Here is a 27442-nt window from a genome sequence, read left to right as displayed (position 1 = left end):
TTTTTGTCCTTGAAGTCAACAATAGAAACAGAACCAAAGTGAAAGTAGCAGTAGCATATTCATTAATATGAGTGGCATAAAGGTAAATGTTATTCATTTAACAGCTGAGAGTGAATGTGAAACAACAATTTGAGGACACAAATACATAGATAGACACAGATTCAGACACAGACATAGTACATAATCAACCTCGGTTCTCCCCCAACTACCCTCCCATTTTGCCTATTGTACACTTTTCTTTTTGACAAATTATGCTTTCAAGACAACACTTACACAACAAATACAAATGAGATAAAATTGAAAAATCAAATTATACAAAAATAAAGAAAAAGAAAAAGAAAAAATAATCAGAAAATATACTACAATTTTGTGCAGCCAAGTCAAAGCAAATTTGCAAATGAAATTTGCCAATTCATTCTTGTTGTACCATTCCCTTTGTCTTGCTCAGGTTACTGACTGCAAATGACAGATATCTATGTCCCTTTTTTCTTTCCTTTTTGCCCTTCACTTCACATCTTTCTCAAATGGGAAAACAGAAGATATCAGCAGCCATTGTATCATTCCCTCCAGAAGAAATCCAGCCATGTCACAACCAGGGAACCTGATACAAACAGAACAACAGATACAACTATACAATGGTTAAACTTACAGCTAGGACTATTTCATCAACTACTCCCTTCGTTCCGTTACTACTGTCACTTATCCGGTCGATCGCTACAGGGATAAGCGATAAGTGATAGTAACATAAAACGGAACGAGACGAGTAAATTTTGTGGAAAAAAGGTTATCAAACTCGACAGTTCGTCTAAACTAATAAACTCAGGTTGGGACACAAACTAGTAAACTAGTAAGGATTCCCGAGTTAATTCGAGTTTGATAACTTACTTCGAGTGGTGGAAAACGAATTCAACTTACTCAAGGGATCTGTTGCATGCCAACAATGGTGTGATTAAAAAATCATTTCAGGTTTTCACATAATTAACTCCATCACGCTTTCTTTTGTTAGAATTGGAAAAGAAGCAGATCTGAGCCCAGCTCTTTTTCTGCTTAAGTGGCTGGGTTTTTACATCTTTCTTATCCCTCTTCTCCACTAGCTCAGTCATGTACTCCACAACAGCCTGAGATACAACAAGAGTGATTGTGATTTCTAAAAATAGAAAGGTCTATAGCGAAATACCAAAAGAACTAGACGGATAAGGGAAGTTACCTGTGCCCCCTTTTCAGCTATATGTCTTGGTGGAACTTCAAGAGGATTCTCTTCCACTCGCAGGACGCGTAGTCGTGTGAGCATCCTAAATGAGTCCGGAAGGACTCGTATCTGATTGTTACTGATATCCAGTTCCTCGAGCATTTCAAGGTTCCCAATAGATCTTGGTAAGGATCTCATGTCAGCGAAATTGTTTCCTATGTTCATCTTGACAAGAGAGGTCGCGAAACATAAGCTCTCCGGTACTGACTCGAGCTCATTGAAACTCACATCAAGTTCCTTCAGGTTTATTAGAGACGACATTGTTGTAGGTAGTTGCTTGAGGTTATTGTACCGGACAGACAAAATCTCCAGACTCTGAATCTTTCCTACAGCTTCCGGCAGGGCCTTCAGACGATTGTAATCGGCACGAAGCTCTCTAAGCTTGGTACAGTTACCAATAGAATGTGGAATTTCTTCTATATCATTTGTCTCCACATTCAATATTTTTAGGCTAACAAGTGACCCTATGGTATCGGGAAGCACTGGAAGCATATTCGAACTCAAATCGAGCTCCTCAAGCCGTATCAATCTGCCAAAAGAAGCAGGCAGTGATGTTAACTGGTTTCCCCTCAAATCAAGAAAGACCAAGCTGAGGAGACCTCCAATAGAATCCGGGAGCTCAGTGATCCTATTCGAATGCAGGTCCAATCTGGTCAAGGATGAAAGGCCCCCAATGGTGGCAGGTAGGGCCGTAATCCGGTTCTCGGATAAATCAAGTGTGACCAAACTCGACAACTTCCCTATCGAATCAGGCAACCAATCAACCTGGTCCTTCAGTTTGTTCTGCAGCTTGAGATCACGAGTACCTTTCTTTGCAGAGACCTCAATTAAACTAGCAAGTTTGATCAAACTTAACTTATCACTACCATCTTGGCCTGCACAACAAAGATTCATTTCATCAGAACAAAAACCATCCCCACCTATTCAAACAATCCAAGTTCCAATATGACTACCTAAACATAATCAAAATCATCATAAGAATAATAACCCAATTCGAATGTAAAGAAATGAGAAGCATATATGGTTTTACCTGCACTTGTCGTGGCTTTCAGAGATGGATCCAATATCTGAGGCTTGGATGGTAAACTTGATTCAATTCCAAATCCATTAGAGTAGAATGTAGACTTTGAATTCTTCACATAACTATCATCTCTTGTTACCAACTCCTTAGCCTTCCCAAGCTCCTTCTCCGCACGGAACAATATAGAAGAACCAGCAGCAGAAGAGCTCGGAAGGGCGTCAAAACCGGCCTTAGAACCCGAAGCAGACGCCGAACTCTGCGCCGCAAAGCTCGTCGAAACAGAAGCAGTTGAAGCGGAGCCATTGGAGTAACCATGCTTCCTTGAATCCGAAGTGTTAGAAGCAGAGGGACTGGAAGAAACACACCTTGAAGCTCTCTGAATCAATTCGTCGAACAGAGAGTGGACATTCTCGAGATCAAGTAGCTTCAGTGCTTCCCTCTTCTGCTCCTTGCTATGATAATAAACCAAGCTTCTCTGCATCTCTTGCAGCACCATGAAAAGCTCTTCAGGCACTTCGGGACCCTTACTCTGCCTGGAAATGGATTCAATTCTCGCTTGGTCCTCTTTGTCAACGTTCAGAATCAGAACCTTTGCAGCTTCAACCTCGTCAATGGCGGGTCTAGAAGGTAAGGATCTGTGAATCCTCATTATTTCTTCCACCACCGTGTCCACCGACGACCAAGTTTCCATTTTTATTAGCTTCGAAATCACGTTATTCCCAGCAATTCACAGAAACTAAAAACAAAACAAACTTTAATTACTGTTGGGTCCAAAGCTCAAAACTTTACCCCCATCACAAAACACCCAGCTGCAAAAACGACGCCGCTTCGCAGTTGAAATTGGAAATGGAAAGGAAAAGCGAAGAATCAGAAGAATTCCAGTTTCGTTTTTTCGTTGATTGTTCGAAGCTAATTTTGGAGTGAATTTTTTCTCTTTTTTCTTTTTTTGAATTGAAGAAGAGAAGAATTTGAGAGGTGAGTGAGAGAGAATGGAACAAGATCTGCGGGTTTCTCTGCTACTAATATTTACTCCTTTCTTCTTCTTCTTCTCCTTTCTTCTGCTTGTCTTATGCGGCAGTTTTTTTAATGTGTTTCCAGATATGCCCCTGTTATGTTGGTTAAATAACGAGAGAGGACAGAGGGGTTATGCGCCCGCGGTATTATTAACGGTTTTTAAATGCCGTTGGTTATGTATTAAGAGAATTAGGAGCTGTAATGTTCCCTCCAACTCCAAGATTCAGATTCATTCTTATTCATTGATGTTGTAATAAAGCTTTCCATTTTGTTACTGGATAAGAAAGACTTGGATAGTGGAATGAAATCCAATCATGGTGAGTTGGCAAGCATCGGATACATCAAAATTGCTTATTTTGGTCACTTGAGTGTCAGTGTTTTCTTCAGTTTTTGCACTTCTTAATAAATTACCATCATTAACCTTTTCTCTAATCACCGTTATTATTATTATTATTATTATAACTTGGCTAAAAATTAATATAATAAAAAAAGTTAAGATTAGAAGGAGATTGGAAGATGGGGAGTGGGGACAGCTGCAAGAGCTGAGAAGGGTTACACGTTCAAAGGGTGTATCCAGCTGGCAGCTCCCTTTCCTTTTTTAGTTGTTTATGATATCGCAAATCAAAATTTTATTTAAAAATTTGTTATTAGTCAATAAATTATTACATGCACATACAAAATTTAAATTCTCAATCCTTATACTAAAGAACTAGCTACTAGACTAGCCAAAATTACTAATACTCACACTATTTTCACACCCCACAACAATAGACACTATCAGTTTCTCTACTAAATTTCTATAGTACTTAGTCAATATTACACCCATTTAGTTTTTAAGATTTTAATTACACTATTATCGTCTCTAAATCTAAATTTTAGATATTATAATAGTCTTTTATTTTTTTATTTATGATAACTCAACAAATAAAATGATAAATTAAGACTCTTTTATCATGTTAGATAATGATAAAATGACATCCTTTAACTTTAGTGTTCAACCAAAACAAAACCTCCAATCAAAATGTGAGCAGACTGTTTTATATTTCTATATTATCAAAACCACGTTGTTTTATTGTCTAATATAGTAAGAAATTAAAGTGGCAATTCATCACTTTATTTACAATTAAAAGACCACTATAATGCTCTAAATTCATTCGTAGATATATAATTTATGATAAATATTAAAAGTCATTAAAATTTATTAATTTCGGTCATTAATTAGTAATTAATATTTAAAAATATAAATTAAAATATATTATTAAATTATTAAACTAAAATAATTAAATTAACAATTAAAAATAATAATAAAAGATAATAATTTTGATAAATCTCTAATATTTCTCATAATTTATTTCTTTATTCTTATTAATTATTATTATGAATTTATGAGTGAGTGAGCGAGAAAAGGGTGATGATCATGGTGATGGGTGTCATAGCTTGATGCCCTAAATTGAAATAAAAATAAAACATAATTAATTTGTTGATGTAATTAAATGATTGATTAATAGTAGAGAGTCACGTGCTATGGCAATAGATGTCCCCTCACATAGAGGCGAAGCCCATCTTCATCTTACTCGCTTGCCCCCCTTATGCCTTGCTTCTCCATTATATCTTCTTAACCTCATTTAATTTATTACTATATTTATCTCAATTCTCACCAACTTAACCACCACTATTCTCTCATCCACACCTTCCTACTAAAACTTTTATTTTTTTAAATAATTTATAAAAATTAATTTTTAAAAGTTATATTTATCTTATCCGTATTTAATAAATTAAATTAAAAATAATTTTTAATATACACAAATAATAAGTGTGTTTGGTAAAATTATTTTTTAAATTTAAAAATATTAAATATTAATATAAAAATTTAATTTTTTAATTTTGACAAATATAATTTATTTTTTTAAAAAAGTTAATGTTTTTAAAAATATTTTTAACTTTTAAAAACTGTAAGTATAAGGATATGAGTTTTTTAGTTTACTAAATATAAATATCTTTTCAAAAAATTTTACCAAATTAAATTTCATAATTACATAAGTATCCGAAATATAACATACGGTAAATGAATACGACTTTTACAAAAATATTTTCATTCTAATTTAAGTAAAGTTATATCTCGATAAGCTATGTTATAACATCAAAATCATCTTTCTATAAAACGAACAAAAGATCACAAAGTGAGTGGTAAAAAAACTCAATCTTTCCCACAATTTAACTGATTTATATCTCTCTATTAACTTGAGTATTAAAACATTTTTTGCAGATACACACTCTGCGCTCAAGATCAAAGAAGCTTCCAGATACAATCGAACAAGATATATTTTTGGATATATTCAAAGACTCTCAACCAAAAACTTATAGATGTTCTTATTTTTTTTCTTAATTGATTTTATAAGATGTGATTTATATTATATGAAGTTTTCTTTTACATACATTTTTAGAGCCATTTAAGCTTTGTAGGGTAATAAAATGGGAAAAACTTTAGAGGATCCAAATCCAATAAAATCATATTTTATGAAACCAATTAAAAGAAATCAATTTCTCCTGAAACTACAACACGTTCATATATATACATGCCCCTACATTAAATATTCTCTATTATTATTATTATTAATTTTTTTTGGGACATCCTTTTATTTAATAAGTTAAAAATTAATCAATTATAAATTTAAATTTTATTTAAAAGTTTGTCGTCGTTTAATTAGTTATTATATATACAATATAAAATTTAAATTCTGACATTTATTTAAATAAAAGAATGAACTGGTTATTTAACTAATTCAAATTAATTAATTGTTTAATATAATTATATTGTTATTACAATTTGAAAGTTTGTATTTGTATTTATAACAACCGTGCCATATATGAGTAGTGCCATAAATGTCATTGCTCATTTATGGGAATGAAAATTTATTAGTTCTTGATTGAAGGAATAATATAATAAAATGAATGATGTTAAATGTAATGTATATAAGGCAATGTGAGAGAAAGTCGGGTACACCTTTCACCCTTATGTTATCTTGTTAGGCCTTGCCCCCCTTATCATTCATTATTCATGCAATCATATCACCATGCATATAACTCAACATATTTCAATTACGAAATTGTCTACTATATATATGGGTATGTATATAATACAATACATATTCCAATTTCACTCAATATATATGAAAAATTATTGAGATGCGGGATCCAATACACTATTGACCTCACAAAACACCTTCAATTCTTATCCGTTCGTTTAGAGGAATGAATCAATAATGTGTATATATATGCATATAATATGCATATAAAATTATATAGCTCTCAGAAAACAAATTATTTAGATGTATAGTTCAGTTTTTATTTGATTAATCAACTGTGAAACAGTGATAGTATATATTTTTCATCAATATAGTTGAATTAAAGTTGTGATATTGCATACTTTTAAATGGACTTCAGAGTTGCGACGAATTAATTTTTGGCCCATTGAATGAAAAATATCGTAGATAAACAGAAAAAAAACTTGTGACACTGCATGGAATGTAATTTTCAGATTTTTTAGAAATTTAGTGTGTTTGGTTTCTGATTTTTTATAAAATTATGTTATAATATTTTTTGTTTTTGGAATTTTATAATAAAATTAAAATTCTATTTTTATTTTTATTTTATATTTCACTTCTTCTCTTACAAAATTGTAAATACTGAAAAAAAAAAAGAAAAAACCAAACATGTCCTAAACTGGCATCAGTTCATCGGAGTTAGAAGGTATCTTTTGAGTATGAGGTTTAACCATTTTTTTTAATTAATGAATTTATCATATAGATGTAGCTATTTTATTATTGTGTGTCGTGTTAGTGAATGAGTTTTCTTTTATTTTTTTTCAGATATAGATTTAAAACCTAAATCATGATATATTGATTTCTCATCATGCACACGAGTGGGTGTTGGGCAAAATACAAGCAAATTAATTTAACATCCATGCATAATCATAGTAAGAATTTTTTTCAGTTTTTTATCAAAAGAACCAAATGTTATTCTTTTTTTCTGTAACAAAAGATGATTTGTTCAGAATACTAAGAACAGCAAAATTATTGGGAGTGAACATTGAAAAAATATGGTTTGAACTCTGCTATAAAATAACACACGTAAAACAAATAAAGGAATAAAAGTTATCGTGAAACCATTTATTTTAATTATTTGATGTATAATTGTTATTTATTTTTAGATTTTCGTTTCTTGATTTTGAATATACTTTTGGTATAAATTTATCCATTTTTTTTCAAATAATAATATTATAGACAAAAATAAACCAATTATAACAAAAAAGCTTAAACTAAAAACATTGTAGATTTTGAAGGATAAATATTAATTATAGAAAATTGGGCTATAATGTTAAAATTATGATTTTGCCACCACTAATATTCTATCATTTTAAATTTGGTATTTTTTCAAATCTTTTATGGCTGTTCTTTAAATTTTCGCAAAACCTTAAAAATAAAAATTAAATGTCATTTTCAATCCGGGCCTTTTTTTTTTCAAAAGACAAGGCATCCTTCCACAATTTGAAAATTCCAAATCGGTCCTTGATTATCCAAGTAATTAGTCTAAATTACCCCTTTAAATGGTGACTTATTAATGTGTCTAGACTACTTAGATCAATTACTTGGATGGTTAAAATCCAATTAGAGATTTTCGATTTGTGAAGAGATATTTTATCATTCAGACAAATGATTGAGAATCGAAAAAGGCATACTCAAAAGTAGAAAAATTTTGCTAACAAGTAACAAGAACACTTATTAGCAATACAGTTTAGGGAGAATAAAACTTTGAAGTTTTTAATGCACATAAGTATGCTTTTCCTATAACATCATTTCCTTCTAGTGCAATTGTTAGTAAATAAGTAAAAACAGTACCTGCAATGTTGAACCATAGCATTGGGAAATATAATACAGACTTTATTTATATTATCTATAGACTAAATTCAAGTCGAACAAGATTCATTGACATATATCCTTCCACTGAACAAAATATTTTCTAAGATTTCCCTATACACCAGCACAGCAGAAAATAAAACAAAATATAAACAACTTTTCATGTGGTTTTTGTAGCCTGCAAAATTCTATCGGAGTGGGTGCACCTTTCCCGGCCTTGTTGAGGAAGGTGATCTAGACTTTGAATCCTCATGATTTGGAGATGGAGGTCCTCTTCCCAACCTCTGTAAGGCCGAAGGTCTGGTGTTTTCAATTTTAAACCTCACCCTCTTCTCAGCTGTATTTTCATCATACAGTTTTGTTGAGGAAGGTGATCTAGACTTTGAATTCTCATGATTTGGAGATGGAGGAGGTCCTCTTCTCAACCTCTGTAAGGCCGAAGGTTTTTCAATTTCAAACCTCACCCTCTTCTCAGCTGTATGTTCTTCATACAGCTTTGTTGAGGAAGGTGATCTAGACTTTGCATTCTCATGATTCGGAGATGGAGGTCCTCTTCTCAACCTCTTTAACACCTGAGGTTTGGTCTCCTCAATCTGGAAGCTCACCCTTCTCTCATCTGCCATGTTCATCACACAAAGCAAAGGCTTCTGAAAAACCAAGGACTAGAAGACTATGTAATATTTGTGCTCTAGTGGAACTTATTTTAGGGTTCACTTCAACATCATTTAAAAAAAATGGAAAACAATTAATTGAAGACAACTTTGAGAAAGTTCTCATTGTTACAGAGTATATTTAATCATCTTTAATTAAATAAAGCCAATTTTCCCCAAACACAAAAAACAAAAAAAAAAAAACCTCGAATTTGTTGGTTCAAGTGACCTCACAAGTGTATCCTGAAAGTCTTGAGACTAAACAGAAGTGAACTTCACAATACAGTGTTGGTCCTAACTTCAAACCTAGCCCTTTTTTTGCTAGAACAAGAGTTAAAAGGAACAATTATTATATCTAACAAGTAACATTTGGTGTTAAGCAGACTTTTAAAAACAATCGTGCAAATATCATCTACTGGTTTGTAAATACTAAATGAGCAGATGCCTAACCTTCACCAGAGGCATTCGTAACACCTTCCATCTTTATCCTATCAGAATCTTTATGCTTGCAGTCATATCCTGAACGCTTATCGGAAAGATTAACTGTGCCAGGTGCCATCTTTTGTTCTTCATCTGAACATTGACCCCCAAAAGGCTGCATATAGCAGAACCTAAAATAGCAATAATTGCAAAAGGATTAATAATGCAACATAAGTAATCATGAAATATAGAGCAAATTTTCATGACATGAAAACACAGTTACTCAAGCAAATATGAAATGGACTATCGTTTAGGATACCATTGCATAGGTAATTTTTCGACGTCATAGTTATGAGGTAACATTCTCCACTTTCTGCACTTGTCACATTGCACCCATTCGGAATCAGGTTTGTAGATACAATTATCTTTATGCTGGAAAAAGAAACGAAAGTACAGTTCAGCACATTTCCCTAGTAAACAAAGATATATATGTAAAAAATTGGAGTTTGTAGCATGAATAGTGACTTCTAACCCCCTATTTATCCATTTAAAACATCAGTTTATTCTCCCATTCAACCAGAGATACTAGTGTAGGAGGAAAACCAAAGTGAATGTCAAATTTCTAACATGTCTCATAAGATGAACATAACTATTAACACAACGTTTACCTAATTACAAGCAAATTCTGTTACTCAAAACAAGAAATAGCAATGATAAATTGAGAAGCAACCCCTCTATTATTACAATAGAACAATAGAATTTTCAGAAGAGCTTTACCAACTTAAGTGAATCAAAATTTTTGTCCCAGTATTCATCTGCTTTTTTCGCAAGCCACTCCTCAAGTAGCGCATATGACTCAGAGTCTTGAAATCCCTGCTTGTTGTTATGCACCCAAACACGGCCATCCTTATCATCCTATGCCAGTAAGCACAAAACAAGTACAGGAGTTAAGATGTAAAGAAAGTGTGTTTTTAGATAAAATGAACAAATAATTGTTGACAGCATTCAAGTAAAGACTCTGATAACAACATTGATTCCCATAAGATACAGGTATTAGAAAATTCTTTAGAAGTTCAATTGGAGAAATTTACTCAAAGTAAGTTCCATGAAAAGTAGGCAGAACATAAGTATAACTGAGGCTCTTGAGAATAGAAAATCCTTGGCAGAATGCAAAGAACATAAAATAGCATTGCAAAATACAAGGATCAAAGATGGAAACTAATTAAATCAAGAACATGTATTTCCTCATATATGTACTTTTTAATTTTTAGATCTTCATGTCATTAAATATATTTAATTATATTAAATAGTTAAACTATCTTTTAAAATAAAATTTATATATGTGAATTGCATTAACTCATCGTAACAATGCAAGCAAACTAAAATATAATCTAGGAACATCAGACAAATAATTTTTGTTAAAAAAATAAAAATATTAAAAAAAGAGAGAAAGAAGACTTATCATTTAGACAGCTTAACAAAGTACATAATTCCATTTGCAACACACAACCAAATTAAGTAAAACTATCTAAGCATGTAAACATTATTCCCTCGTATGTTTGAAAAATGGTTGGAGTCTAGGAAAAAAAAAAGATACCAAAGCAACATAATGCTTTCAAGGAAATGCAATCCGAAAAGACCATACCATTAAATTGGTCACATCTATGACACCAATTATACCCCGCCCTACATCTGCACTATGGATCATACCACCAACTCTCTTGTAAGCCTACAAAGGAAAACAGACAAATATAAACTCCAGTATTATATAGAGTGAAGCTAAGCATGCACAGTCAAACATGAAAATGTGTTGGAAGAGTAGCCAAACAAAAGAGCAACAGAAATTTTGAAATAAAGAGAAAGTTAAAGTAGCATCTATTGCACAAAAATAAGATAAAATCTAGCTTTTAGTGGCTTTATCATTTTGAAACAATTCTATAATGCTTAAATTGTCAGGTAAAAGCACATCAGTTGTTTTATATTCTAACAGGCACATCTGGAATAATCATAGGAATGATTAATACCCATGAAATCCAAGATCATCAGGTTCATGTATCTTCCAATGGTAGTTTATAAATTATAGCATGCCAAGTTCCCCATAATGGTTACTCCAACAATGTGGACTAACTCACCTCAATTAAACGACCATGCCAGTACAAAAATATTCCACAGTTTCCCTGCTCCCATTCTAATTCACTATATCCCAGAGTTAATTCAACAGGATTTCCCAAGATGTCACCAGATTCCACAACAGTTTTTGTTAGAAATTTTGCTAGTGGTCGACTTTTAACCTGAGCAAAGATAAGAGGAACAATTAGAATGAAGCTAACAAGGCTTAAAGATCATAAATCATCAACTTCCGTGGCCCCTGGCTAGTTATAATGTATAAACAAAGGGTTGTCTTAGTTGCACTTCAATCATCAAGGTGTGTGGAGAACCTTGAAATAATGAGGAAGATTGAGGTGCACTGGTGCACGGATCACTTATAGTGCTCTGTATTAATTTTATATCTCTAGCCAGACTTCAAAGATGTTTAGATGCATTTGAAAATTACCTATTTTCTTTGCGTGATCTAAAAAATTGCGAAGTACCTCAAAAAAAGTTCTCTTAAACTTCAGAATAAGTCTATCTAATTTCAAGATCATATTGATAAAAATAAAATTGCTATATGAAATATTGAAATTTTAAATTTCTTCAAGAGAAAAGAGAAAAAAGAAAGTGTATAATTTTGTGATCACTTTAAATACACCTTTTTTGTCACTTTTAAATGTAACAAATCACAATTTGAATCTGACTAAGACTAGAAATTAATATAGTGCAATATAAGCAATTGATGTTTGCCCCCACAATCTTTACATTAGATTGTATGGTGCAACACACACCTGGAAATTTGAAGTGCACTGAAGCATTCTCCAAAAAGCATAATATTATAAGCAAGCTGTGCAAGAATGGATTACCAGTGTTCCTTGAACAAACATCTTCATTCGTGGAACTAAGAATATGACTTCTAAATAAGCTCGTAGCGAGAAGTCTAGTGGAACCTGAATGCAACAGAACATAAAACAGGATACATAGTTTCAAATGACAAACTTGAAAAAGCAAAAGTGGTGCCAAACCTTCAGACTAACTTGGCCTTGACGAGAACGAATCCTTCTAGAGCGGACAAAAATGTCGCCTTGGTGGAAAGAACTCCCACCAAACAGTCCATCTTGCCATTCTAGACAATAACCTGACCCCCATTCATCAAGGTTCCATATGTAGATCTGTGTTCCTGTAGCACCACAAAACAAGGCTGCCTTCTCCCCAATTAGATACTTGTCAAATGGTGAAAAGTCCTTAATAGCTTTCAAATTGTTTTTTGCCAAAGCTTCAGACTGAACAGCTGTGTCAATTTCCACCTGTTGTCCTTGCCGACAGTAACTAACTATTGGAATCTCAATATTCTGCAGTAAAATCATTTAAAAGGATAGCAGTATGAACTAACAGAAATTCCATCATTATTTAGAATAATAAATACGTGTCAATCAGCATTGGGTTGTTTAATGACATCTACCATCTGGAAGTAAGACGATTTATTTTTAAACCCACAACAACAATTAATGATGTATGAAATACAACAAAACAAAATTTCATAGAACTCTCCATACATCTTTGCCTTCATTCAAAGATTGTGAAAGAAACGCTAAAGATCTGGAGTTAGCAGTCTGGGTTAGAACAAGAACATCCCTCCCAAGCCTCATTGCTCCTGTCTAAGTAAGAAAACCACGAAGGAAAAACAATTATGAATTCAGTCAACGTCAAGCAAAAAGACAAAGTGTAAACTGAAGAGATCTTATTTATCTTATAATTTGACACAAAACAAAACAAGGCTGTGAATTAAAATCTATCTTATATGTCATCCTTTTAACCTGGAATGGGGTTTTGTGAGAGAACAAGGGGTTGTATAAGATCAATTTATGCTTCTGTCAATATCCACAATGATGCCAAGGTATCAGCACACAAAGCTAAGAGAAATTCCAACACACAAAAGTCAAGCAAGCAAAACAAGCCTTAACTAGTTTCAATTCTTCTTATATTTTATAAAAGATATTTATTCATAGTAGAGGCTTCGGAGGCAAAAGCATAGGTTGGTTAACCAAACTTTTTAACGAGATCCTAGCGTCTGAGAGGATGTCAAATGAGTGGAGGAAAAACACCTTAGTCCCTATTTACAAGAAAAAAGGATATACAAAATTGTAACAACTACAGAAGGATCAAGCACATAGGTCATACCATGAAGTTATGGGAGAGAGTCATAGAACATAGGTTGAGATAGGAGACATAGGTCTCTAAGAACTAGTTTGGCTTTATGCCAAATAGATCTACCACCTAAGGTTAAGATATATACTTGTTAAGGAGAATGATGGAGACTCTAGAATAACAAAAGGATCTACACATGGTGTTTATTGCTTTGGAAAAAAAAGAAGCATATGATAGAGTATCAAGAAAGGTCCTATGGAAGGTCTCGGAAAAGAAGAGTATAATGTGACAGAGAAATTTCCTATTGGTGTAGGATTGCACTAAGGACCATCTCTAAGTCCATATCTCTTTACATTGGTTTAGGAGATACTGAACATATCCAGGAATCAGCACCCTAGGCATGTTTTTGCCGATGACATTGTCCTTATGGGAGAAATAAGGAAACCTTTAATTCAAAAGTGAGAGTTGTGGAGAAGAGCCTTAGAGGAGTATGGTTTGCACATAAGCCGCGGTAAGATGGAATATATGGAATGAAAGTTCCGTAGGTGAGAGAAAAATAATAATACAAAAGTGAAAAATAGAAAAAGCATCCTATCGCAAGTAAAGTATTTTAAGTATCTTGGGTGTATCGAACAGCATAATGGAGAAATTGAGGAGGATGTAAAACATAGGACGCAAACGGGATTGTCAAAGTGGCAAAGTGCGTCTGGTTTTATATGTGACAAAAAAAATATACTTGAAACTTAATGGGAAATTTTATCGCCATTAGGCCGGCTATGTTTTATTAAACATAGTGTTGGGCGGCAAATAAAATGCGTCCAAGCTGAAATATCACAAGTATCACCTTGTCCAGGACCATCGCAGGAAAACTATAACCAAGATCTTTTTTATCTGGCATTAACTAGAACCACGTGCATCCAAAGCACCTTTTACTAAGATCAATGTAGTTGTATGTAAACCTAGACCAATAGCATGATGAACTAAGAATTCTCTGGGTCCTATTGTTAAGAATAGAGAATTACTACACTCATTTATAGCATTTAACCAACCGGGCAACCATATGCTTCGCCCTGCATTGAACGCCAAAGATTAGGTTGCTGAGATGGCTGAACGATCACACACGTATGCACAAAACATAGAACGAAGATATATGAGAGAAAGTTGGAATAGCACTTAGTGGTTTGGACATGTGGGAAGAAAATCGGCAAAGCATCCAGTTAGGAGGGTAGATTAGATGGAAGATAGACGTTAGCGAATGGTAGAGGAAAGGCAAAAGAAATCACACATGAGGTGGTCAAAAGAGATCTACATGTAAAGGGTCTCATTGTAGACATGATACATGATAGAACTCAACGGCGTTGTTTATTCATGTAGTCAACTCCACCTAGTAGGATAAGGCATTGTTATTATTTTATTCACATTAGAGAATAATTGTGTAAAATGGACATAAAGCATTCTCTTAAACCAGCCACCAAAAAACCAAAAGATAGTGATACAAAACAACTAGACTTTGTCAGGAAGATACTGGTTGTTGGAGATCCAAGAAAACAAAAGCTTTTCAGCATGTAACACCCACAAACACTTTGAAGTTCAAATAGGCATCAAAGACAAAGGCAAAGGACAGAGTTACCTTAGATTCAAAGACAATTAGACAAATCAACCCAAAGGGAGCAAAACTAAGGTGAGCAGTGGAAAACCCAAAAAGGAGGAAAAGAAATAACAACCTTGAATCCGATGCCAAATCTGCCAATGTGATCCTTGACATCTTTATCAGGTTGTTTATGCCCAAACGATACCATTTTCACAATCTCGTCATGGTTCATCCCTTGACCATTATCAATAATTGACAACATAGGAACATTCTTCCCAGATTTCTTCAACTTGATCATCTCTACAAAAATATCCAACCTGTGACATCCAAGCAATAATAGGTACAATTTTAAGAGAATACCTTGGATCCTTTACCTCTAATGTTGAAGATTTGATATAACCATTTATTACTATTTTTTTATAGGAAAATTAAAAGAAAAGAAATCAATTGATGACAGAGAATATTACAAAAGAGAGGACTAGGTATTGCCTTGAGAAAGGGAAAAAATGCTTGTAGATCCTAAGGAAACACTCGGTTCCTGTCTTGAAATAGGAAGAAAAAGAACATAGTGGAATGGTAGAGATGCATCTCCCAAAGGTACAAAAATTGGCTTAAAAATTGCCTCCAAGACATGTCTCTTTGTGTAGCTCCATTTTGGAAGTAAAGAAATTATTTTAAAAATAGCATTTCCAATGCAAACTCATGTTTCATGAAAGTAGATCCAAGAAAGAAAAGTTAGAGTAAAATAAAGTACTGGTAGATAGCAAGTTAACTACCAAAGAGAAACAAGCAAATAGCCAACAAGAAACAAAAAACCTACTTGGAGGCTTTGGCATCCCTTGAATTATCAACAAGCTCAGCTATCCCACCAAAAATCCATCCAGAATGAGCTTGACCAAGAGTTTTTAGGTAACTTGGGTCTGCTCGTATGTAATTTTTCTCGAAGAGTCTATCCTGCTTCATATGAGTTTTACTTTTCAATTCATCACAAGTTTCACTCATAGAATGGTTGGCACAATCATCAGTTTGAGGGCAGTTAGGATCAGAGGAACAAACTTCTGCACCATTTGCTGGGCCTCTCATCATCGAAGTATTAGGTCGGCGATGCTCCTCAGCCAAGTGCGAACCTGCTAAAGAATTATCTAGTCCAAATTACTTCACCAATTTAAATGACCAGGAGAAACTAAGATTCAAATATAGGACTCCATAGTCATCTTCACCATTTGGAAAGGAAAAGCAAACTCCCAAATTATAGATAAACCAGAGCTACAAACAACATGCTACAGCTACACCTCAAAAACAAACAATAAAATACAACACAATGCACAAAAAGAATAAATGCGTGCCAAGCCATCAATTAATTAGATCACAAATAGATTGAAATAATGTGCATGAGATTATTTTAACTGAAGTATTAACTGATTACATTGTTTTAAGAGAAAAATAAAATTCGATGTACCATAGAATGCATACCTGATTCGCAATCCCGTGGTCTACTATCCACAACGCATGTCTTGCCTATCCGATAGGCAACACTAACTCGGGTAGATGTCGAGGCTTTAGCAGGGGGCAGAATGTAAAACTTGTATGGCTCAAAGTCTGCAATAGCAATCTGCCAAAAATGAGTCTTAGACATTGCAAAGACAGTGAAAAGTGATTAACGGATAGGATAAATCACACTCATTAATCACAAAATCCCATTATGTGTTGTTTTATTGTCATCAAATGAATATTTCAGTTCTTTTTCTTGTTTTGATACATAATCTTTTAGTTTTTAATAGACACATAGAATCATGTAGCCAAACATGCATATGCTTAAGTTGAGAACAAAAGATACAGAGACAGGTGTCAGAGATAAGACATAAGAGTAGCATCTCTTCCTTGGTCCCCTTCTGCTCCCGCTCTAGTGGATACAAAATTAGGCAAACTTTGCCCTAGAACAGAGACATCTTGTATTTTATGCCTAGACCTTCCTCAAATAGATTTATGCCTCCCAGTGTTTATATTTTTTTCTTGAGACAGTTATATCAAACGAGGCCTAATTGGCATTAAACCGTGCTAACAATTATAGCAACCATTATAAATAAAGGATTTCATCATAATCACAAACATATGCATGCCAGAGCTGAAATAATAATTAATAGAAGTAGCACACCATGTCATACTTGTGCAGGAAATCCAAGAACCTTCTCCACTCGTGCTTTTCATGCGAATTTTCTGGGGCAGGGTCCAATGAAAACTGGGGCAACATGGAAATTCCTGATACTTTCATATGTTTCATTGTATGTATGTTCAACTCATTGGACCTGCAAAAACTTTTTTCACGTCAGCAAATGAATCACACACAATAAATGCTAAAGAATATAGAAAACTAAAGTATGCTTCAGTAAGAAGAATAATTCATACAGTTCAGTAGGCGCGTTTGTGGACTTGACACTGCATATAGTTTTCCGATCCTTTTTAAGGACAAAACTCATCTGCATAAAGAGGATCAAGAAGTGAGAAACATTAACAGCGCATTACGTGCTATTATATCAAAAATCAAAGAGCGATGAAAGTTCAGAAAGCTAACTTGTGAATGCTTTAGTCTTGTTACAAAAAAAATTAAAAAAAAAAAAAAATCTCATTTGAAAGAGAAAATGGCTCATAAACAGAACGAAGCTCGAAAGCTTTAAAACTTGCATTTTCAAGAAGATAACAGCTGCATGCAGCAATTGCAATGCAGGTTAGGAAAACAGCAAAAGTCAAAAAGTGCAATTAAAGAAAGAGAGAAGGAAGAATGTTACTTACTATTACTATGATAATGGTGATGAAAGGGAAGGGAAACCCTAGGTAGCAGTGGAGAATGGAGAGGGAAGAGAGGAAGTGAAACGACGTCGTTTGGGACAGAAGGGAGAAAGAGTGAGGAGAACTGAGGGAAGAAGAACTGGGAAGAGAAATGAAGAGACGTTTACCCGCTCAGAGCCGATATATTCGATTAACACGTTGGACAGTCTCACATTATTTTTTTAATTGTTTAATAAAATGTAATTTCTTATTTTATATTTTTTAAATAAAATTAAAAAATATAAAAAATATTAAATAATAAAAAATTATAGAGAAAAAATCCTAAACAGACAACTACTTCAAAAGACAACGAAATTCTTGACAAAAAAAAATATTCAATTGGACTCCTAAACTTTATTTTTATATGACTGATTAACTCTTATGTCAAAAAAAAGTCAATATTATTTTTTTTGCACAAAAACTAATTAATTCCAAAAAATAAAAAATGAAGACCGAGTTAAATATTTTTTTTTGTTCCGCTACGTTACCAACAGCATATCTATTCTGCCAACTCTTATTTATAATTGTGTTTTATAGAAGTGTGTTCGTAGATGTGTCTAATAATTAATATATATTTTAAATACATATATAAAGAGACACATCCAGAAAAAAGATAGTTATTAAACACAGTTATAAAAAAAACATTTTTATTAGACACATCTACGAACACACTTCCATAAAACACAACACAAATATAAATAAGAGTTGGTAACAAAGTAGAATGACGAGAGAAAAAAAAAATCAAACCAAAGCAGAAAAAAAAAACGATAACGATATTGAAAAAAACAACAGAGTGTGTATGTATAATAATCTTAACTTAGTTAAACTTAATTTTAAAAATACTTGCCGCCTAATATTTCTAATAATCGTATTTGTTTTTATATATTTACATTAACTTTAAATGGATAAGTAATCTCGATTTATTTTATTGTTTAAATATGTGTATATAATCTAGAAATAGAATAAAAGTGCATTTAGATTTGTATTTTTATTTTTTATTTTTTAATTTTAAAATTTTGTGAAAAAAATACAAAAAATAAAAAGTAAAAATAAAAAAATATATAATTTTATTATTTTTATTTTTTTATAAAATTTAAAAATAAAAAATACTAAAAATAAAGATAAACTAAATGTGTCCTAAATTTTCCTAAAATTTACATATCATTCAAGGATCCCACTATTAAACCAATCTTGATGATGTTGATCATTACTAATTAGTCGGGAATAACAAAGAGCTATTTAAATTTCTCTCGTTAAAAGAAAATGTTTACACGAAAATTAAAATGCATTAATTGGCGGCGAATCCGGCGATATTACTCCCGAGTGAATAAATTCAAACAGCTAATTGCTTTGTGATTCAAATTTATAACATAAATACATAATAATTCCATTTTTTAATATCTAATTTAATAGGCAATGTCTAGTTATGACTTTTTACTCTTTTAGGCAGTTGTTGCATGCAATACAACTGTAAAAAATGAGGAATACTTAAAGGTTAGTTTAGGTAAATAACTTAATTAAGTTTTTTTGAAAAAAATAGTTTAAATAATAAATGATTATTATATTAAAAGTAGTTTATAAATAAGTTATTTTGTATTTAAATTTTTAATTTTAAAATATTTATTTTATAAAAATATGATAAAAAATAATAGTATTAGGAGATAAGTCATTTTTTTTAACTTCTCTATAAGTTTCTAAATAATTTTTTAGAAAACCACAATTAATTTTAAAAATTACACCAGACATTAATACTACTACTTTTCATAAGTCAAAAGCTAAAAAAAATTACTTTTAAAGCTTTTCCAACAGACCTTAATCAGACTCTTGGTAATTTTTTTGAAGGATTACCAAGTTTTTAAAAAAAAAATACTTTTTATTTTTTAATATTTAACTTTATGAGAAGTTAATTACTAATATAATTTAATTTAATTTTTATAAATAAAAATAATTTAAAAATTATTAATATTTTTTAGTTTTATACAATAAATTTAATTAATATATTTGAGAAAAATAAAAAAAGTAAAAAATAAAAACAAAACAGCTTTGATAATTATCTTCAAAAGATAATGAGATTACAAAAAAAATGTTAATCTTAGTTGGTTCTTAATAGATAAATCAACAGTCTAACATGTCATGTAGGTTTATTACGTAAATATTAATAGAAAATATTGACAAAAAAAACTAATTAGTCTCACAAAAATAAAAATTAGGGACTGAAAAGGATTTTTTTTTTTTTTGTTGAGGACCTCATTGTCTTTCGAAATAATTGTCAATAATCATTTAAAAAAAAATTTCTCGTAAAAAATTCATGGGCAAATCACTTCATTTAAAATGAAACATAGCTAATATTACCCATTTATTTTTACAATAAAACACTACGTCCAAGCCGTTGGTAAGCCATTTAACCAACTAAGTTTAACTAAATTCCTATAACCTAATTAAGTTTCATACGTCACTATCTCTAACAATTTTTTTTACCTAATGTGCGACTATATATAACTGCGTCTTTTATGCAAATTTTTTTTTTCAATTTTCTCAACTTTTTCTACCTTCTTTGTGTTTTCTTCCCTTTTTATGTTCTCTTCATTCTCAGCATTCTCTTTGTTTACGATTAATGCTCTTTGATCTGATTTGAAGATTTTGGATCAAATTTTTTTGATTTGTTTTTTCCATGAGTCTATTTATGTTATGTTTAATGGTAGTTTCGGTGCATTTTAAAACACAATTTGGTGTAATATAAAATTTTTTCGATATCGTACTTATAAATCTTCGGTGTCTTTTATGTCTATTTGTCCCAAAAATTTAGATGACTTTTAATATATTTGTGGCTTTTTTTTCACCTTTTTTTTCTCATGTTTCTTTTTCATTATCATTATCATTATTATTATCATCGTTGTCTTCTTTTTATATGTATAACAATTCAAATCTAGAATATACCGAAATTTTTTAATAATGACGACACATAAACAATCTTAGTTTAAAATAAGTTCAGACTACAAATACACTTTATTTAAATCCATAATGCACTACAATTACTTAATGATAACGACACACAAATAAACTCAATTCAAAATAAGTTCAGACCAAAAGTGCACCTTATTTAAATCCATAATATATCGATATTCAAATTCAGAATGTGAAGGATTAACATGTATTCACAACACACAGTGGAAAAAAAATAATCCTAAAGATTTATTTTGTGCTTAAACTTTATTCAAATAATATATATAGATCAGATCTAAATTATATACCTTCGAACGCTTTAGTAAAAACCTTATTCTTCGATTCTACAAAGACTCTATGTGTATCCACACCAAGACTAACATTTGCTGTCAACTCCTTGACTAATGAACATCTAATCTAAATTGAGAAATCTCATGCAACTCTTTACACGCCATAAAATTCTTCTCCAAGAATTAGACTCACATACGTTTATGTGTGTAGAGGTAAAGGAATAAAACACTTTCTCACGATTTTCCTCTACTCTTGACATACATATATATAGTATGAGATTTGTTACTGATTTTAAATTTGAATCTCAATTCAAATTTAAATCATATCTTGTTATTTTAAACTTGAAGCTTTAAAATTTATGAATCATATCATAACTCAATTTGAAACGTAATCAGTTAGGATCTCATCCAAATTTAGAATTTAAATTAGAAATAAAATAACTAATTATTCTCAAATATCATTCTCAATTATCATACTATTATTATATTCTTGGTGTTAGTAAATAATACATTAATATTCTATTTAAATTAATATAATTATTTATTTGATCAAATCAAAATATTAATTAAATAATTGCTGCAGCAAAAATTAAAACACTCGTTAGTGTGTGACCCCATATGTTCAATACTAAGTGGGTAGTAAATTAGTTATACTAAATTTACTAATCAAGGTTGGTGTCTAACAATACTCCTCAACAACCTAATAGTATAAAGTAATATATTTTTACTAAAAACATGATAAGAACAAAATATAATTCATTCTATCTTTCTAACTTTTGGTTATTCCTTAGAGTATGATTTAATTGTCAAATTCTAACTTATTAACATTATTATAACGAACTCTGAATGACCTAAGAAACTTATTTCTTCATTCATTCAATCTTCTTGGCCAAGGTTTTATTCATCACAGTTATTATAATCATAGAGCTCAAATTATGTATTGAGAGTTGACCGATTTTTTATTGATTAATTATTAATTCTACAATTATTTAAATCATACCCAATATCCATTCAACTAGTAGCATCTTAGGGTATTTGGTATCCGGAATCAAAGTATAATAAATACATTATTAATTACTATGACAGTCGCAGGTCAAAAGAAACTCCATTACTATATTCATCTTGAGAATATCCTATTGACAAATATACGATAATTATAACTATTATGAATTCTCAAAGTGAGTCAATTCAATGGTCATATCTCTATATGCACCATATATATATAAATATTGATCTAGAATTAGTCAAAAGGTCCCAACATCCTGTCTTTATAAACGAAAACACAACCTAATGAACTTAGCTCCCAAAAGACTAGAATTAGTCAAAAGGTCCCAGTAATATTTAATGGTGTGAAAGCGCTATCTCTTTGCTATAACGAGTTACTTTAGTATCAAAAAAAATACTTTAATTTCCCAATATCCTTAATTCTAGAATGAGATTCTAAGATTCGCTTAATGGTGGTAATCTCGTAAATGGAATTTTCAATAAGCACAATATCATCAACATATATTAGCAAGATTCACACAGTGTGTTGATATCCACGAGAAAGAAAAAGATTGGGGAGTTTTTTATACTTACACTTGACTAGATTGGTGCAATCCATACAAATATTTGTGGAGATGACAATATTATTTTGGAAGACTTGAAGAGAGGCTCGGTGGCAACTCCATGTATACCACTTCCATAAATTGCTACAAAAGAATGCATTGTTGACGTCAAGCTGCTAAACTGACCTTTGTTTAATATAATTTAAAGCCATAATCCTAACAAACTTGTAAATTTCATAAAAGATTTCGATCCTAATAGAATAATTTTATACAATGAGTCACTACGTTTAGAAAAAAGAGAGGTGAAAAGATGTGAAAATGATCTAATCTGGTTAGGCCTGATTTTGCTTAAGTTTAGCCAATTATAATGTCTAGTCCAATAAATAGAAAGAATGCGAAAAAAAGAGAGTAAATATTCATTTCTATATACAAAATTTGGACGCTAACAACACTAACAATAAAAAATTGAAAACTATATAAAAATAAGTTTTGTTCGATAAAAATAGTTAATTATTAATTTTTTCATAATTCCGTAAATATCCTCCCATTTTCTCTTTCGATTGCTACATGTTATCAGAACCAGATGGTTTCTGAGGTTTTGGTGACACTACTGGTGTTGACTTGTACTCTACTACCATGTCATGATACCACTCATCCCAAAAACTTTAACTAATGAAAAAAAGTAACACTAATTATTATATCTCTAATATTCCATAAACCTCTATGACTCCTCATACTTTCCCTATAAAAAAATTTCTAACATTACTATAGAAATCCATAATAAAGTGTGTGTGAACGTGTATAGTGTAAGGGCAAAAAAATAAAATAAATTGAAAAAACAAAAAGTGTATTTAGTTCTTTTGTACCTGTTGTAAGACAATAGATATGGAGAGAGAAAATCAATTTGGTTTAAGTTTGTCTGAATATAAAATTTGGTGATAATTTTTTTTATGATGAAAATGAAACTCAACTAAAATTATTAGTTAAAAATTGTTAAATAATGTAACATGTTAAACTAAATTATTATCCAGTTACTTTTAATTATTAACTTCACAAACAGCTCATACATGTGAGTCTTTACTTTCTCTTATTTTTTAATTGTTGTTACAGCAACTTCCACCCAATAAAGGGAGTTTTCGGTACAAATAACAAAAATAAAAACAACAAAACATACATGACATACATTTTTTATTAGCTTTTTATTTTCACCTACCCTATCATAATTTTTTTGGCATTGCCATCGAAATGATTGTGAATTAAAATTTTATTACTATTCTCACAATGGTTTTACATCTCTCTCCGCATTTGGATGAAAGTGAAATTCTTTGGATTAGCTTTTTCAAATTGAAGTAATCTAATCTGTTGGATAAAATTATTAAAATTATTTACCATGTAGTGCAAGAGAATGAGTGGAATAATTGATGATAAAGTTATTGGAAGAGAAATAGGAATATTATGAAAATAAGAACAAGCTAAAAAAACAAAAGTTCATTAAAAAGTTTAGGTCTGGCATACAGAGTCTATATCCCTCTTTTAACCCAAAGACAAATTTTTTTCCCTACCTCTGTCACAATATGGGGAGATACAAATTAAACACACTTTTCTCAACCATCACTTTATAAGAACAACTTTCGATCAAACAAAACAACAAAAATCTATGTTCATTTACTTCATTAGTTCATTATTATTCCAAAAATTTATTCATTCTAATTAAATTACTGCAAAATTTAATTCCAACACCTACTTCAAGGGGAGCATGTATGAAAAAGAACTAAATTTATGCAATGGACCAGGGACAACTTCATGATATTCCATACAAAAAATACAATCACTTGAAAGATCGAATAATGGAAGATCGCAAACCATCTTTAATTTCCATCCAATTTAACACTAGCTAACATGACATTTCATCATAATCATATCAGCAAAATCGCAGAAGTTTGATTTGACTGAAACCAGAGCTTCACTGTATATATATATATATATATTGAAAAAAAAACTACCTTATAAGCTAATTAGTAGGATTCTGGCTTACCTCTGATCCATGAATCCACTAATTGACATCATTTTTGCATGCAAGATCTCAGATCCATTTTCCTCCATCCCCACCAACCAAAAATTTAATTTTATTCGAAACAAAAATGACGATAAACACAGAACGGCTAGATTGAAAGTTTTACATCTCATTTGATTTATCAACAAAAATAAAATATAAAATACAGATGTGCAAAAGAAATCGCAAGTCCATAGATGAAACAAGGAGAAGACGGTGAATCTCTTTGGAATTAGGATCATTGCATGCAAAAATGATGAGAATTAAATGGGTTCCGCAATTGGAAGAAACTGCATGCGTTCGCAAAAATTAGAACACATTAACTGACATCATTTTTGCGTGCAAGATCTCAGATCTATTCTCCTCTACCCCACCAAATAAAAATCTAATTTTATTTAAAAAAATGACAATAGATACAATCAAAGCGGCTAAATTAAATATTTTGCATCTTTTTTATTTATAAACAAAAATAAAAAAATACAGATTTGCAGAATCGAAGTCCATGGATGAAGATGGAAAATATCTATGGAACTAGGATCATTGCATGCAAAAATGATGAGAATTGAATGGTTCCGCTGTTGAAAGAAGCCGCATGCTTCCCCAAAAATTAGGTCAATATAAATTGGGAATGAAAAGAGAGTATAAATAGGAGAGGCTAAGCTCTACATAGGAACCTGCGGGTACCCACCCGCTCCTATCCGCTCAGGGCGGATTTTTAGCGGGATGGGTTCTTGGGAGGGATAGGACGGGGTCGGTTTAGACAATACTCGTCCCGTTATATATGTAATATATATTATTTTAATATATAATATGTATAATATATGTAAAATAATTAATAAATAATTAACAATATTGTATCATATTTAAATTTTTACTTTAATTTATGTTATGTATGTGATGATGGTTATATAAATATTGAAATTTAATTTTATTTATTGGATTTTAATAATTATAGGAACGGATAAAGGAGGAACAGGTACCCGCAGGAACGGGTTAGGGTTCAGCGTTTTACTACCCGCAGATAGAAGTGAGGGATTCTATGCGGGTTGGTGTACGGCAGAGCGGAATCAAGTAAAACAAAAACCCGCCCCTACTCGCTCCGTTGCCACCTCTACTTCTACAAAAGAGTCAAACCCACTATTAAGACAAACTTAATGGCATTTATTGAATGTATTTTTTTTTATGGTAGCTGAGATTTTTTTATTTGATTTACATGGAATATGTTCGATGAAAGTTTTTAAATTTATTTACTTAACAATAATATAAAAGCTTAAATTTTGTATATATTTTACTAAATAATTCTTAATGGGTGATTTTAATATGCATCAGTTTTATTATTATTATTGGCATATGTGCAAGTCAAAATACATTTTATTTATTACCCTTATATAGCACAAAGTATACAAAATTATTATTTTGTGATTAATAATAAAAGGATTATATACACATAAAAAGTTGCTTATCAAATAAATTATGATATATTTATATATAAATAAATACATTATTACATATATTTATAATATGTATTTTATATATGTATGATTTTTTATGTGCACTTGTTATAAATGTGAAAGGATTAGAATTCAACAAAATTTGCTAATGAGTGAGAAAAAAATTAGTTAAAATGTTAAAAGTAAAAAATACGTTTTTATGAGTGTTTAATAATAATTGTTAGCAAAATAGTTTTTTTTTGTGACTTGTTAGCAAAATAATTTGTTTCCACCCATGTTACCATCTATTTTATTTTCACGGAAATAAAATCTACTACCTTGGAGAAACAAAATAGTTTCTGTTTCCTCCGTGTTCAACTTAAAATGTAAAATTATTTTACACTCATTAGTCATTACCGAAACAAAATCATTTTTTAACTTATATTAATTAATTAAAGAAACTTTTTGTTATATCATTTTCACACGAAAAGAAAATGGTTTTTTCTTTTTCTTTTTTCTAGGTATCGGAAACAATGAAAAGTGGCCCAAAGTATAAAGGGACCTTTTTTAATTTGGATTCTACATTTGATTCGTGGGCGTTTTCCCAAACTGAAACGAGCACAAAGCCTTTTGCTCTAGTCCTTTTCTTGTTTCTGGTTTCTAATTTCTATTAATCTTAATGGAAATATTATATGAAAATATTTTTTTGAATGCAGTGTTTTGTTTTGTTTTTTCTAATTGTGATTAGGGTTAGAGACTTAGGGTGTTGCTGCACTGAGTTTATTTATTTATGGTGGATGGTGTTAGTTGGCTCAAAGCCTCAAACTAACATAATCTTTTTACAATATTACCAATTTTGTTCTTTTTTTTACGTTTTTTAGAATGTTTTTTTGTAATACCAATTTTGTTCATTATCAGGCCACAAAAAAATGGTATATTGGTTCCTCACTTCCTCTAGGCCTTCCGAGTCCAAATGAGCATAGTTCTATTTTGACATGTAGTCCATATTACACATTTAAGTTTTTTTGGTAACTAAGTTCAATCAAGTCGGTTCAAATAAACAAAAATCAGTTTCATTAGTGAAAGTGTGTAGACTTGAATGAACACGTATTATAATCTTATTTAATTAAATGAATGTAAAAAATAAATTGCATATTAAAATATCACAAGATAACACCAACATTACTTAAATTAACATGTTTGTACTATATTCGAATCTTATTTAGTTGCATGAATGTAGGTTCACATTTATT

The 27442-nt window shown here is 31.1% G+C and overlaps 2 protein-coding genes across 21 annotated transcripts; both read right to left on the bottom strand.

Moving 5' to 3' along the window:
• Window positions 1–68: 68 nt before the first annotated feature.
• Window positions 69–3657, bottom strand: LOC112800234 (plant intracellular Ras-group-related LRR protein 4-like). Of its 2 annotated transcripts, none has more exons than XM_025842403.3 (4): window positions 2280–3657; window positions 1208–2124; window positions 916–1118; window positions 69–628 (listed from the first exon to the last, which is right to left on the bottom strand). In XM_025842403.3, the coding sequence occupies exons 1-3, from the start codon at window positions 2959–2961 to the stop codon at window positions 963–965; spliced, it is 1755 nt and encodes a 584-aa protein (XP_025698188.1). In that variant the 5' UTR covers window positions 2962–3657; the 3' UTR covers window positions 69–628; window positions 916–962. The 2 variants fall into 2 exon arrangements, with proteins under 2 accessions (XP_025698188.1, XP_025698187.1); XM_025842402.3 differs by having other exon boundaries at window positions 69–601; window positions 2280–3560.
• A 4546-nt stretch (window positions 3658–8203) lies between these two features.
• Window positions 8204–25533, bottom strand: LOC112800232 (uncharacterized). 19 transcript variants are annotated; one of them, XM_072196273.1, is made up of 16 exons: window positions 24742–25533; window positions 22738–22850; window positions 17507–17577; window positions 17256–17406; window positions 16574–16712; window positions 15921–16230; window positions 15234–15417; window positions 12918–13019; window positions 12387–12713; window positions 12228–12311; window positions 11403–11561; window positions 10916–10999; window positions 10048–10185; window positions 9590–9702; window positions 9301–9461; window positions 8204–8816 (listed from the first exon to the last, which is right to left on the bottom strand). In XM_072196273.1, the coding sequence occupies exons 3-16, from the start codon at window positions 17575–17577 to the stop codon at window positions 8389–8391; spliced, it is 2451 nt and encodes an 816-aa protein (XP_072052374.1). In that variant the 5' UTR covers window positions 22738–22850; window positions 24742–25533; the 3' UTR covers window positions 8204–8388. The 19 variants fall into 19 exon arrangements, with proteins under 19 accessions (XP_072052374.1, XP_072052377.1, XP_072052387.1 ...); XM_072196276.1 differs by having other exon boundaries at window positions 15921–16227; XM_072196286.1 differs by having other exon boundaries at window positions 16574–16699.
• Between the last annotated feature and the right edge of the window lie 1909 nt (window positions 25534–27442).

The sequence above is a fragment of the Arachis hypogaea genome, chromosome 5, assembly GCF_003086295.3.
Source record: "Arachis hypogaea cultivar Tifrunner chromosome 5, arahy.Tifrunner.gnm2.J5K5, whole genome shotgun sequence".
Lineage (NCBI taxonomy): Eukaryota > Viridiplantae > Streptophyta > Magnoliopsida > Fabales > Fabaceae > Arachis > Arachis hypogaea.
Note: the sequence above shows the minus strand (reverse complement) of the source record. Positions and strands in the feature narration are given on the sequence as shown.